The following is a 14,104-nucleotide window of genomic DNA, read 5'->3' as shown; positions in this document are numbered from 1 at the left end:
ACAATTAAAATATTTGTATTGGGTGTATCCATCGAGGACAATGCCCTGTTCGCTTAAGCTTTGATACTTTGACATCACGACAGATCTTATAACCGATTTCGGGTCGATTTCAAGGGTTTCTTTTCAAATATTGATTGGTGGCGATATTCAGCAAGGTGTTTAATCAGCCGGCTCACAGTTCAGGACAACAAAGTGAGACTCATATGCACAACTGCATACCTATGTTTTATGTTTCTCGAATTGCAGTATTTAAGATATAACGATTTGAAGAAAGTCACAATTACTTCAATTTAAATATCTTCTGTATTCCGGCCATTTGATTGGTGTACATTGAAGATTGTCGAGACTCATGACATTTGTTTAGCTTATTTCAGCAGCCATTTTTAGCATGATCAACTTCTCTGTGTGTCAAATATTGTAATTAATAAAATCTATTTTGAAGATGGTTTAAAATTATTTAGACTCCAAACTAAACGGTCACATTTGTATGTATTTTCGACATATTCTTGAAATCGCTGGGCAATGTGACTCCCAAACTGTCATTACTTTTAAACGGATTACAAAATGTATAAAATTCTATATATTACAATGTAACAAAGTGGTTGGTACTTACAAAGTATGTACAGTTTTTTAAGGTTCAACGAAATCTTATCTCTAAATTATGAAATAAAAAATAAATCACACTAGGAAAGGGCAACTTTTGATATGCATGCCAATCAAATGGAGTACTTAAGAAGATAATTTAAATTAAGACTTTAAAATGTGATTTTTCCTAAAACCGTGATATTGCAAATACCACAATGCTTCTATAGATTGATCTATTTGAAACTTAGTTGTATGCCCTTAGCAGCGACTACAAACAATGAACCATTGGTGTCCTGGATCTGGCGACAGTGGACATGGGCATGAGACTAATTCCATTTCTGTGCCGGAACTGTGATGCCATCTCCTTCTTTTTCGTGCAAACAGCACCTAAACTGTGGTCTGCACATTCTGCACGGCCTTGGAGAGCTCCACCTTGGAAGGTATCAGGTAAAATGCCGGGGTCATCGTCTCCCCGCAAGGACACTTGCAGGCTAAAAGATAAGTGGACACCAATTGCGGTTTAGTAATCATCATAGTCATTGAGTGTACCAACGTACCGTTGATCCAGCTAAAATTTCCCAGTTTCTGTTCGCACTTGGGACAGTAGAGGCGACCTTGGGTGTTCAGCATGATGCGGTGCATCCAGGCAATGGGCTCCACAAACAATATGCTGCGGCAATGGTTGGGGGTGCCCTCATGGTTGGGCGAACCCAATGACGACTGCCGGATGCGCTCGGCCAGCTGCTCCAGCATGCGAGGACCACCTGCACTGGGCTGCTCAGGTCCTTCCTCCTGGGTGGGCTTAGGCTTGGACTGCGGCTGTTGCTGGGGCTCCATCTCCACCACCTCCTGCGATGGCGGCCTGTCGCGCGGTTTATGCTCCAGCACATGGGATTTGGAGGCCAAGACGCGGCGACACCGACGACAGCGGAAGACAATGGGCTCCGGGTTCTCGCGCGTGATGTCCGGATCTGGGCGGACCACATTGTGGAAGCTCTGCGGCAGGATCTTGGCCTTGCGCATCTGCTCGCCGGCCAAGCGGAGGCGGTGGATCTTGTAGCGCTGGCAGCTCGGATCGATCTTGCAGCCCATGCGCCGGAAGAGCTTCAGTTGGCTGACAAATCCGGCGTTGGGCTGGACGAAGCGGCGCTTGGACTTGACCAGTTCGTAGGCGGGCAGGAAGTCCAGGTTGTGGCGCTTCATCATGTAGGCGATGACCGTGGAGGAGCTGCGACTGACGCCAAAGTAGCTGGTGGATGGCGGGGGAAACTTAAGGAGCCGGGGGGGGCGACTAACCAAAGCCACATGCTCACCAGTGCACCAGGACATTGCCCTGCTGGGCCAAGGCGGCGCTGATGAAGTCCACACAGCCCTCCAGATGCTGCAGGATGTCCTCGCGCGGCATGTCGGCAACTGCAGGCAGGAAAGCATTGGATTAAAACACAGACACCCCAGCGGCACACACCAGTGAGCTGTTCCAAGGAGCTACCTACTCTGTATGTACTTGGTGGTGAGGAAGCTGGCCTCCAGGATGTGCTGCGGCAGGGGCACCGAGTCCAGTGTCAGGATGTGGGTGATCTTGAAGGAACGCAGCGTCTCCATGTGTGTGGCGGCCGTGAGGTTGCCTGCGGAGGATGGGAGGGTGAAAATCCTTGAAACTCGAGAGGAGGAGGTGGAGGAGGAGGAGCGTTCCAAGGTCGCTTACCCAAAAAAAGTCCTGTGTCCACTTCGTCGATGCTCACGGGTCCGCCGTCGAAGTCGTCGCGCGTGAGGAGTCCAGAGTCCTGGGGCTTGCCGACCCCGCCCCCTGTGGAGGCGGAGGAGGAGGAGGAGGACCTCGCCTGCGGCCGAGACTGCTCCATGACTGCTCCCACGGGCAACAGATATACCAGCAGCTGGAAGGAGCAAACGTGGGCGTGCTAGTGTGACCGTAGTGGTAGCAGCAAGGAAGCTCTGATTTCAACGCAGACAGGGTCACACTTGTCGTCCTTTCCAGTTTACTTCTGTTGCATGTGCCTTTATGTAGCGGTTTCGTTCCATTCGAATGGAACTATTTCCAGAGTTCTTTTCTGTAACCTTGCCAAAAGCTTTGTCTTTCGGCGGGAAAATGGTGTGTACCCTGCTGAATACATTCCCGACTATCGATAGCTTCTGTGCTATCGACAGTGGCCCATCTCTATTGCAGACAGTGCCGGTGAGCCATTTGGATAAATAGAATTGTAAATATTAGCCTCAAGATGACCACGCTGCGACCCTTTACCTGCGACGACCTCTTCAAATTCAACAATGTGTGAGTATGCTGCGAAGCAAACCTCTTTTCGCGCCCCGTAAATCTTATGCTCTTTGGCTGGTCCACCAGAAACTTTGACCCACTTACGGAAACCTACGGCCTGTCCTTCTACACGCAGTACTTGGCCAAGTGGCCGGAGTACTTCCAACTGGCGGAGTCACCCAGCGGGCACATAATGGGCTACAGTAAGTTCCGCGTTCGCTGCCCCACTTATCCACTGATTCCGACTTGGTGGAGGGCACTAGATTCAGCACTAGATTCCACTGTTCCATCTTTCTAAAGTGTCCACTTTTCCCCTGCAGTCATGGGCAAAGTGGAGGGTCACCTGGACAACTGGCACGGCCACGTTACGGCGCTGACCGTCTCGCCCGACTACCGGCGACTGGGACTGGCCGCACTGCTGATGAGCTTCCTGGAGGACATTTCAGAGAAGTGAGCATGACGAAGAGCCCAACGATATGAGGATGTTAACAACCCTTTGCTGCTTTTTCCATTCTCCCAGGAAGCGCGCCTATTTCGTAGATCTTTTCGTGCGGAAGAGCAACCAGGTGGCCATTAACATGTACACCAATCTCGGCTACATCATATACCGCACCATACTCGAGTACTACTCCGGCGACCAGGATGAGGATGCATACGGTACGCCTTTATTTGCACACCCTTGCTGACCTGCTGACCTGCTGACCGCTGACCCTTTTCACCCTCTTTATTTTTCGTTTTGCAGACATGAGAAAGGCCTTGTCGAGGGACGTGAACAAGAAGTCGGTCATACCGTACACGCAGCCTGTACGACTGGAAGATATAGATATGAATTGATACGATATCAAACCCAGTAGCGCCCGCAATAGCATTTATGTCTAACTGATCACGAACCCGAACCCCAACCCGTAACCAAAATTTTGAACGGGCGCGAACGCATCACTTCGCCGCCCACTGATTTCTAGTTAAATTAGATGTGTAAATAATCCGCAGTCATCCCGGTGATAATATGCCGCCATTCTACTCTAACCGGTGTCCTGCTTGCGATCCAAACCCCCCGACATCCCGGCAACATTTACATGCATATCCCGCCCATGAAAGCAAATCTGTAATAGTTATAGTTTGTCTGACCCTCGTTACGAATTTGAGCTCGAACTTTCTAAAATTCTATTGACTTTGAAATTATTTAAAGATTTCTTAAGCCGATGCGTAAATAACTGTATTTCAAAGATTGTTCCACAGTTCTAAAGGTAAATAACGTAAGCAACTTGATCACTTCATCAATGTAAATGACAAACAAGTATCTAACGCCATCGATATGATCCCAAATAAGCTCATCCACGACCCGCTAACGATGCCCAATGTTTCTTGCAGATAACAATGCGAGAGCTGCGCAGGCAAATGCGACACGATCACTAAGTGGGACTATTTGTGGCAGACAAACCCCAGAAGTATTCACTCTGTCGGCCTGCCGATTCCCAAATTACTATTGATTTACGCTACGTAGACACCCCTTTTATCAAACTATTTCAATTAAATCAATGTGCATACAAAGATTTCTCTGAGTTTGATTCAAAATCTCGGCGTGCCGATGATCTAGCATTTAAAAAAAGGATTCTTTCTGTATACGTATACAGGTTGATTTCAAAAGATATAAAATGCATTTATTTGCTAGACAAGACTGTTCCTGTCGATAGCCGCTCTTGTGGAAACTATAAAGCAAAGTCCTCTGATTTTCATAAAAAGCAAAACGATACTGAATCCCTTAAAAAAAAACTTCACTTAGCAATTTGTTTGAGATTTTATCCTGGTTGTCCGATCGTTCTCTTGACAGCTATTTTATGATCTCGAAATGCATATATAAAACGTCTATTTTGGTTTACTTTAACCTTTTTTACTTACTGTGTACGGATCAGGTTTCTTAATGCAATATATTTTTAATTTTATGGGGAGTTTCAGATGTTCTAAGCTTGTTCTGCATAAATAAACAAATACATATATGTATATGAAGATGTTTCAGCGAATCCTGCGTGACTTTGCTCTCTTGACAACCAGCGTTTAATCAATACATTGTGCTGCATTATTTTGGCCGTATTGGCGGCACCTGATTAATGGGTGATACTCAGTGGCTCAGTGGCTCAGTGACTCAGTGAGCAAAAAATGGCCAAGAAGGGAGGAGTGCAGCAGCTCCAGGCGGACATAAGCACCGACGAGGAGTTCGAGAAGTTTCTGCTGCGACCCGGATTGCTGGGTACGTGTACGTGGATGTCCTTGATGGGAAGGAGCCACTGAAGCCACTTTTTGATGATGGCTGCGGGGACCAGCACTTAGATTGATACTAACCCATGCCAAATTGTACCGATGCAGTGCTCGACATTTACTCGGAGTGGTGCGGCTCCTGCCTGGGCATGGTGGGCAGCCTCCGGAAGATCAAGCTCGAACTGGGAGGCGATAACCTGCAGCTGGCCATCGTAAGACTCGGTACAGGGCAGCCCAAGATTATCACTTACATGCGCATTCACCTATTTTCCGAATCATCAGTGCAAGGCGGGGTCCATCTCCTCCCTTCAGCGGTTCAACAAGAAGAGTGAGCCCACCTGGATGTTTGTTACGGTGAGTGTGGCTAAGTCAAAATTACACTGTACAAAATGGAATAGTACTTAAATTTAAATTAATTATAAAATCATACTATTAAATACAATGCATATCAAGTTGCCTGACTTTGTATTTATGTTTTATATGGTTTAAAATACAATTTAGTATTTCAGATATTTAAATCAATTCCGAAAAGGATGTAGCATTGAAATATTTAAACTATTGTGACAAAATATTAGATAGCATAATGACTACGTTTAATATGGGGAAAATTTAAATAAATATTTCAGATACTTGAATATTGAATATATATTTAATATTTCCATGTATAAAGTAACTTGCAACCGCAAAAGATGCATATGCATGCGAAAAATAGTTAAAATGAGTATGATATACTTGACTACTACATTTTGTAACAATGTATATATTATATATAATTTTTAATAAAATTGATTGACGATACGATAATGATATTTCAAATAAGCTGTGAAGTTGCAAGCATTTTTATACCCTTGCAGAGGGTATTATAATTTCAGTCAGAAGTTTGCAACGCAGTGAAGGAGACATCTCCGACCCTATAAAGTATATATATTCTTGATCAGCATCAATAGGCGAGTCGATCTAGCCATGTCCGTCTGTCCGTCCGTCTGTCCGTCCGTTTATATGCAAACTAGTCTCTCAGTTTTAAAGCTATCTGCATGAAACTTTCCCAAAAGCTGTCTTTCTATTGCAGGTAGTATATAAGTCGGAACGAGCCGGATCGGACGACTATAGCATATAGCTCCCATAGGAACAGTTGGAAAAATAAATGAAAAAAAATTATAACTTTGCTGTTTTTTAATTTTTTGTTTAGTTCTTCGACATTTAGTAATGGTTAAATATTTCCGATTTACGTTTTAAATTTCATCAAAATCGGACGACTATAGCATATAGCTCCCATAGGAACAATCGGAAAAATAAATGAAAAAAAATTATTACTTTTCTGTTTTTTAATTTTTTGTTTAGTTCTTCGACATTTAGTAATGGTTAAATATTTTCGATTTACGGTTTAAATTTCATCAAAGTCGGACGACTATATCATATAGGTCCCATAGGAACAATCGGAGAAATAAATGAAAAAAAATTATAACTTTTCTGTTTTTTAATTTTTTGTTTAGTTCTTCGACATATGGCAATGTTTAATTATTTCAGAATTATGGTTTAAATTTTATCAAAATCGGACGTCTATATCATATAGCTCCCATAGAACTAATAAAAATATATAAAATAACTATCTAATAATTGAGCTGCAAATCATCATAGCTTCACTGTTTTTTAGTATATACTCAAGTAAATCATAATTTAAATGTTTTCAAAAGTATTTAATTCATGCAATAGCTGCAAGGGTATATGAACTTCGGCTTGCCGAAGTTTGCTTTCTTTCTTGTTTTTATTTAATATTGATTTACAACTTTTATAAAAAAAAAACAAGATAGGAAGTCAAATTCGGAAAGCCGAAGTTTATATACTCTTGCAGATATTGCAACAATTAAATATTCTTGAAAACATTAAAATTATCATTTACTTGCGTATATGTTTAAAAACATTGAAGATATGATGTTTTGCAGTTCAATTATTCGATAGTTCCTATGGCAGCTATCTGATATCGTTTTCCGATTTTAATAAAATTAAAAACGTTATTCTAAACTATCAAATTATTAATAAGTCGAAAGGAATTAAAAAAAAAGTAAAATAAAATGTTACATTCAAAAAAAAATTTTTTTTTAAATAATTTTACTGTTCCTAAGGGAGCTTTATGTTATAGTCGTACGATTTTGATGAAACTTAAACCGTATTTCTAAAATATTGCACCATTACTATATGTCGAAGAACTACACAAAATTATTAACTATAAATTAAAATGTAAACTATTTTTTTCGAATTGTTAATCAACAATTTGTTTGTATACGAATGCATAATATATAGTTTATGGGGGCACGACTCTCTTTCTAAAATAATTTACCACGATTTTGATTTCAAACTTTTCGAATAGACAATACAAATTACAATCCAAATTAACAACTTTGAAAAATCAATGTTTAAATGAAATAAATATAATTAAGTTAAGAGTCAACCATTCGCACTGCTGTTTCAGAACGGCAAGGCAATCAACATCATGTTCGGCACAGACGTGCCCAAGCTGGTGGTCATGATCACCCGGATGCTGCAGTCGACGCTGGCCAAGGAGTCGCACGTGAGCTACGAGATCACCGAGCTGCAGCCGATCGAGCTGGAGCAGCTGGAGGTGCGCAACAGGGCGCTGCGCCTGGCCGAGGAGATCGAGCTGGCGGAGAGCCGGCGGAAGAGGCTGGAGTACCTGCACAGCGTGACCGACTGCATCATGGCCAACCTGCCGGACATCGGGATCACGGTGTTCGGGCCGCAGGTGAACCGCGACATGTTCAAGAAGCTCTCCGAGCCGGCCGATCCCCTCAAGATCCAGTGCAAGGACCGCAAGGTCTTTCCCATCACGCCCGGCGACTTCGCCACGGTCAACTTCGCAGCCGAGAATCCCCTTGCGCCGGAGGTCATCGAGCTGCTCCACGACAAGGAGCTGCTCATGTGCTTCTGGAAGGTGGACGAGGTGCTGGGCACTCCGCCCTCGGTGCTCCGCCAGTACGCCCACGAGCTGACCAAGGAGACCATCAAGCCACCGGACGAGTTCAACGAGGAGGAGATCACCGTGCCGCCCATAATTGTGCCGCTCGAGGTGAGCGTGGATGTCCCGGAGCCAGGTGAGTGTGGACCACCACCTGGGGCAATGAGTCCTCAGCAGGGACTGCCAGTTAGGATTGTTCATGTGGTAAGATCGCCATACGGAAAGGGAGAAAAGCCATATGGATTCTCTCTGACTGGATACATTGGAAAATCCATTTCATTTCTTTTAAATTTATAATTTTCATAATATTCTGATAATAATTATATTTGAGTTAGTTAAAAAAAAGTCATTACTCAATGAATAATATTTTTTGATTGTTTTATTTTAAAATTTACAAAACAATGTTTTTTTTTTTGTTTATTTAGGTAATAAATGAAAAAAAGATATGATTTATCAAAGGAATAAAATGACTTAACAATATATACCTGCAAAACGAAAAAAAAAATTGTATATGCACAGTTAGACAATAACCGACTGTTAGATACCCATTACTCCGCTAACCGTTTTAAAATCGGGGCTAAGGTGTTGCCAAAACATTTACATTTATGGTAATGACTTCTGAAATACAATTTAGATTTGGAAGATAATATAATATAAACATTTAAAACTTAATAACTGACGACTGCCATGTCTCAGACGGACTTCCCGATATGTTTAATGGAATCTATTTAATTTATTGCGATTACTATTTGACTAATAGTGTATGGAACTCATTTAAATTGGTTAAATGTATCCGTATCCATCGTAGATACGATGGATTTATTTGTTTGTTCTTTGCATTAAATACATTTGATTAGAATCCAGTTTCGTAAGAAGGGGACACTCCGTACATTGATTCCATATCGTTACAAACACCCCTTGAAGACTAATAGGATATGAAAGCACCGGATCGCCATTATGTGAAGGTAATAATGATGTTTTTTTTCGGTACTTTGTTGGTGAACTTAACCTAAGCGCATGACAGCAAGTACTTTATAAGCCATGGACTGCAAAGTTTTCTTCAAGTATTTCTAAACTTATCACAAGTTTTCGAAATGGGGAATTCCAATCATTTGTTTTCGTTTCAAGTATCGCTGACTTCCTTAAAGATAAGAATAATGTTAAATACCAAAACCTATTGGACTAAATATTGAAATGGAATTCATATTTTTTTTTTTAAATAAAAGTATTTATTAATTTAATTGCTGTTGACTATATTTGGGTAAAGAAGTCATGAAACTTTAGAAGCGTTAACAAGTTCGTTTTTAAATATTGTTTTTATTGGCTGATATTTTGCTTTGCAATTTTGAATTTTTGGTAAGCATTCAATGCATTTTAATTATTAGACCAATTTCCTCGTGTAGTGAATAGAATCGAACTATAGAGGTCCATTTAAATAAACAACTCTGAAACTTATACACTAACTTAAATTGCCTCTCTTTTCATAGTTAGATATCGTCGACAGTTCTTTCTCTTTCTCTTTTTCAATAAATGAGAGTTTGTTTTACATATTTAGTCTGACAGGTTTGGGTTATTAACATTATTTTTATCGTTTTTGAAAAGCAAAAATGTTTGGAATTCCTCGCGTTGAAAACTTGTGCTAAGAAATACTTGAAGAGCACCTTACAGGCCATGGCATATAAAATACTTGCTCCGTCGGTAGTACAGACATTGTGATCTTAAGTCGCAATCAAACCAGTGAAGATGTTCATCCAGAGTTTTCTACTGCTATTGGCCATAAACTTCCTGTCTGCAGGACGAGTTTCCCGACCGGTGGAAAGGATTATCGGTGGGCAGAACATTGAAATAGAACAGGCTCCTTGGCAGGTGTCCTTACAAGTGAATGGGCGACATCATAGTGGAGGCTCTATTTACAGCAAGGACATTATCATTACTGCTGCCCACTGCCGTTTTAACCAAAAAAGACGCCGACTGGAGGCAAAAGATTTCCTTATTCGCGTGGGCTCGTCATTGAAAAACTCCAAAGGAACCCTTGTAAAAGTGGCCGCCATAAGGTCTCACGAGAATTTTGACTTCAAAACAAATGTTTTCAACGACATTGCTGTCATGAGATTGAGTAAACCACTTAAGTTCACCAGCAAAGTACAGAGTATCCCTTTGGCCGAGAGGAATCCTGCTCCTGGAACAGTTGCAATGGTTTCCGGCTGGGGAGCAACATCAGTATTACCTTCACGTAATGGCTATCCGGTGTTATCATATCCTATAAATCTTCAAGCCGTACACAATCATATACGAAATTGGAACTATTGCAGTATATTTGTTACTATGTCCGAGAATAATATTTGCGCCGGAACTTTTGGGCAATCGGCGTGTTTTGGGGACTCTGGTGGACCATTGGTTGTTAATCAAGAACTTGTGGGTGTCGTCTCAGGAGTTTTGCCATATTGCATTGGTTTTTCAATCTATGCAAGTGTGCCTTCGTTTCGATCCTGGATTCTAAATGCCATCGCATCTATTTAATTAAATGTATTGAATGTAAAAATATATTACAAATATATCTTTACGATAGACACATTTCTCGCTTCTATCGCCTTCAAAAGCGTTTTTAGTATATTATTTACATATATACTAACCCAAGTAAATAAAATGAAACCCATTAAAAAAAATGTGGACACGCCCACTCTAAAGCCCACAAATCGGGAAGTCTGTTTGAGACATAGAAGAGGTCTGTTATTAAGCTTTATACATATCTATGTTTATTCGCTCAATAACTATCGACTCATTCAAAATCGAGCTAATATTTTAGAAGTTATAGATTATAGAGTCCTCTGCCGCTGCTCGGCCGCTGCTCTGCTGGTCATCGCTGCACGCTCATAGCTTCTAGTGTTGGCTATGCAGTTCGGCAGATGACGCCTCCTAAACTTTAGTTCGAATTTTGTTTGCTGAGTAACGGGTATCTAATAGTCGGGAAACTGAAATTTAGCGTTCTCTCATTTTTTTAATTTTTGTTTTTCTTATCTTAAATTGGTAAGGTACTTAAAATATCAACATGTATAACGTGTACACCCAAAAAAAAAACTGAAAGCTTAGTCTTATTATTTGTGTCTTGAAAACAAACTAAAGTTAGTATTAATTCAAGACAAAATAATATAACCCAATTTTTGTTTGGCTTAATTGTTATACCGCAGTGTCTAAAACTGTAGTATAAGGCCTTGTTTTCAATCCACATACATAAGTTTTATTTTAATACTTTCGTGGTATAATTTCTCAAAAATGTTTTAATCAAAGCAAATAATATTAATATAATATATTATTAATAATTTATTAATTAATAATAATTATTTTGAGATTTTTTAAACAAAAAGCGTAATGTGTTATGTCCCTGGCTCCAAATTGTTAATTGTTATTGGGTTGCCTTCCTTGGGTTAGAGCCATCGGAAGAGGAGCTGGAGGATCAGAGCGCAAAGCTGCTTGGGGAAGACGAGGAAGTGGATACGGAGGCGGAAGCATGTTCAGTTCCAGTTCCTGTTCCTGTTCCAAAGGCCGAGCAGAAGAAGACCAAGATCATCCGAATACCCCCAATCTGGGTGCCCATTGACCAGCGCACCCATGCCGCCCTCATCTACACCTACTTTCGGGCCCAGACCACGACCTTTCTGCCGCCGGATCCCGTGCCAGAGCCTCCGCACATCGTGATGATCTTCGACGCCTACAAGAAGAAGGACCTGGCCATCCTTTTGGAGACCTGTCGCGAGGACATTCCACTCTACGGCTTCTTCAGCGGTGAGAATCCACTGACGGCCACCTTCTTAGCCAATTCGGTGGATAAGTACAATGCCAGGTCATATGTGCCGTGAGTACAGTGAATGCTCCATATCTATATCTACATCTAAATCTATATCATTTGCACTATATCACACAGCACCGACAAGATCGTGCTCAAGGTGAACAAGGTCAGCAGTCCCACCATCCCCACTCTGATGGCCTACGGTCCCAGCTACGTCAGCACCAACTCGGTGGTGGGCCACAAGGAGGCCTCCCAGTTCTTCCCCGTCAACTACAAGTCCGCCTTGCAGGAGGAGGAGGAGCTGCACGCCGTCAAGGCCGAGAAGCCCAAGAAGCGCAAGAAGGTGAGCAACTAAACCTATCTCACCCCATTTTTGGTAACACCCATATTTAAACATTTTGGGAATCCAATCAATGTTATTGTATTATATAATACATAATCAGAGACCGTAATGATTATGAGTTTTATTAAAACAATAACTTCATCTATAATCACTACTTCAATATTATTTTTAAAATCATTAAAATAATAATCATATATGTATATCTCAAAATATGTTATAGGGTATGCGTATGCTGTCAATTACTAGTTAGTTTTTGGTTTTAAATCTTAAGCTAGATTAATGTATTGATACAGGATGATTATCAAAGTTCGTATTCTGTTTCCATTTCAGAACAAAAAGGGTGGCGATCCCGAGGAGAGCGGCAAGGCGGACGCCGGACTGGCGGATGCGCAGCAGGAGGCGGACGAAGCGGTGAAGACCTCGCCGGAGGAAGGCGCCTCCACGACGAGCAGTGGCGAGGACAGCTGCGAGAGTCGACCAGCCACGGCCGATGGCACCAATCCCGATGGCCCCAATCCACTGGCCACATAGGTCCGCACATTTAATTTTTTAGTAATGTTTTCGCACTGAAAATAAGTACCCAAAAACATAAATATACATAAACTATAATTCAGAAATCATTCTGATTTAACTATTATAATTTTGGTGAAACTGGTACTATTGTAACTGGAGTGTTACTATAAAAAATGGTAATTTACCATAAGCGATCATCTAATAGTTATACTTTCATTAAAAAAATAATTGAATAGCTTCAAAGCTATATTAATGTTTTTGGCTTGTTTTTAAAGAACATTGTTAAAATATAACTTAAAGAGTATATTTCAATCTTTATTTCAAGTTTATTTAGTAATAAATGAATTTGTTTCAGCTTTAAAAAAATAGCAATATTTATATAAAAAAAAAAAAAAAAAAAAAAAAGTATCAGTTCTGACTTCGTCGAAGAAAGACGTATTACTGCCAAACCATCGCCGAACCCAACTAACACAAAAACAACACTCTTTGAAAAACAAATAAAAGCATAAAACATAATTAGAAAATACAACAACAAAAACCAAACCGAACAGTTACAAACGCAAGTGCAGCGGGCGGCAGCCCAAAAATCATACGATGTCGCGACCACCGGACTTACATGACCAAACACAATGGGACAAATCAACATTTTTGGAACCAAAATACATTCTCATTACAAGAAACGACAAAAAATCTTTTGAAGACGTCAACCCTTTTATAATAAAAAAAGTTATTGATTATCAATGCAACGGCGTAGTGGACTAAGTTAAAAAAACTAGAGATGGAAACCTGTTAGTAAAAACCAAAGGTCTTGTCCAAGCTCTTAGACTTCTGAAACTCACTCAATTCCACGACTTCTCAGTCACTGCATCTGAACACCAAACACTGAACTCTTCCAAAGGCGTCATATACTCCAATGATCTTCGATCCATTGGAAAAGACGAAATATTAAAAGAACTCATATCTCAAAAAGTAACAGAAGTCGAAAAAATATACCAATTCAAAGACAAAACTCTACAAGAAACCGGACTCATTATCCTTACGTTCGGAACTACAACCTTACCACAAACAATTATGATAGGATATGAACGCGTTAACGTTCGTCCTCATATTCCTCGCCCCCTTAAATGCCGCAACTGCCACAGATTTGGACATCCCACAAAGTTCTGCAAAAGCCCAAAACTATGCAACAAATGCTCAGAACACCACCCTACAGATGATAACAACTGCACCAATCCTGAATACTGCCTAAACTGCAAAAACATTCCAGACATTAAAAACAACCACACCCCCCTCGACAAAGCCTGCCCAACATTCATAAAACAAAAGGAAATCGTTGCCATTAAAACCATCGAAAAAGTTGACTACAAAACGGCA

At 40.9% G+C, this 14,104-nt stretch overlaps 4 protein-coding genes across 4 annotated transcripts; 3 read left to right on the top strand and 1 right to left on the bottom strand.

Annotated features, from left to right (window-relative positions):
- Window positions 1-546: 546 nt before the first annotated feature.
- On the bottom strand, window positions 547-2,649 carry LOC108134859 (dual specificity protein phosphatase MPK-4). Its single transcript, XM_017255342.2, has 5 exons — window positions 2,291-2,649; window positions 2,079-2,210; window positions 1,899-1,998; window positions 1,143-1,834; window positions 547-1,076 (listed from the first exon to the last, which is right to left on the bottom strand). Exons 1-5 carry the CDS (start codon window positions 2,445-2,447, stop codon window positions 973-975), a joined length of 1,185 nt encoding a protein of 394 aa, XP_017110831.1. The 5' UTR covers window positions 2,448-2,649; the 3' UTR covers window positions 547-972.
- Window positions 2,650-2,746: 97 nt separating this feature from the next.
- Window positions 2,747-4,410, top strand: LOC108134915 (N-alpha-acetyltransferase 20). The gene is made up of 5 exons (XM_017255428.2): window positions 2,747-2,875; window positions 2,945-3,060; window positions 3,178-3,307; window positions 3,378-3,514; window positions 3,600-4,410. Exons 1-5 carry the CDS (start codon window positions 2,823-2,825, stop codon window positions 3,689-3,691), a joined length of 528 nt encoding a protein of 175 aa, XP_017110917.1. The 5' UTR covers window positions 2,747-2,822; the 3' UTR covers window positions 3,692-4,410.
- An 88-nt stretch (window positions 4,411-4,498) lies between these two features.
- On the top strand, window positions 4,499-13,004 carry LOC108134913. Its single transcript, XM_017255426.2, has 7 exons — window positions 4,499-5,105; window positions 5,222-5,325; window positions 5,396-5,467; window positions 7,584-8,223; window positions 11,517-11,940; window positions 12,010-12,217; window positions 12,548-13,004. The coding sequence occupies exons 1-7, from the start codon at window positions 5,015-5,017 to the stop codon at window positions 12,746-12,748; spliced, it is 1,740 nt and encodes a 579-aa protein (XP_017110915.1). The 5' UTR covers window positions 4,499-5,014; the 3' UTR covers window positions 12,749-13,004.
- Window positions 9,643-10,913, top strand: LOC108134914 (trypsin beta-like). The gene has a single exon (XM_017255427.2). It carries the CDS (start codon window positions 9,831-9,833, stop codon window positions 10,605-10,607), a length of 777 nt encoding a protein of 258 aa, XP_017110916.1. The 5' UTR covers window positions 9,643-9,830; the 3' UTR covers window positions 10,608-10,913.
- Window positions 13,005-14,104: the final 1,100 nt, after the last annotated feature.

This window comes from Drosophila elegans, unplaced genomic scaffold (assembly GCF_018152505.1).
Source record: "Drosophila elegans isolate 14027-0461.03 unplaced genomic scaffold, ASM1815250v1 contig_149, whole genome shotgun sequence".
Lineage (NCBI taxonomy): Eukaryota > Metazoa > Arthropoda > Insecta > Diptera > Drosophilidae > Drosophila > Drosophila elegans.
Note: the sequence above shows the minus strand (reverse complement) of the source record. Positions and strands in the feature narration are given on the sequence as shown.

Excerpts from the sequence above, each read along its gene's own strand:
- LOC108134859 (XM_017255342.2), bottom strand. The coding sequence starts at position 2,447 with ATGGAGCAGTCTCGGCCGCAGGCGAGGTCCTCCTCCTCCTCCTCCGCC. Across the intron at positions 1,999-2,078 it reads CACCACCAAGTACATACAGA|TTGCCGACATGCCGCGCGAG; the intron begins GTAGGTAGCTCC and ends TCCTGCCTGCAG. Across the intron at positions 1,077-1,142 it reads AAATTTTAGCTGGATCAACG|CCTGCAAGTGTCCTTGCGGG; the intron begins GTACGTTGGTAC and ends CTTATCTTTTAG.
- LOC108134915 (XM_017255428.2), top strand. The coding sequence starts at position 2,823 with ATGACCACGCTGCGACCCTTTACCTGCGACGACCTCTTCAAATTCAAC. Across the intron at positions 2,876-2,944 it reads CTCTTCAAATTCAACAATGT|AAACTTTGACCCACTTACGG; the intron begins GTGAGTATGCTG and ends CTGGTCCACCAG. Across the intron at positions 3,061-3,177 it reads CGGGCACATAATGGGCTACA|TCATGGGCAAAGTGGAGGGT; the intron begins GTAAGTTCCGCG and ends TTTCCCCTGCAG.
- LOC108134913 (XM_017255426.2), top strand. The coding sequence starts at position 5,015 with ATGGCCAAGAAGGGAGGAGTGCAGCAGCTCCAGGCGGACATAAGCACC. Across the intron at positions 5,468-7,583 it reads CCACCTGGATGTTTGTTACG|AACGGCAAGGCAATCAACAT; the intron begins GTGAGTGTGGCT and ends CTGCTGTTTCAG. Across the intron at positions 11,941-12,009 it reads AATGCCAGGTCATATGTGCC|CACCGACAAGATCGTGCTCA; the intron begins GTGAGTACAGTG and ends TATATCACACAG.
- LOC108134914 (XM_017255427.2), top strand. The coding sequence starts at position 9,831 with ATGTTCATCCAGAGTTTTCTACTGCTATTGGCCATAAACTTCCTGTCT.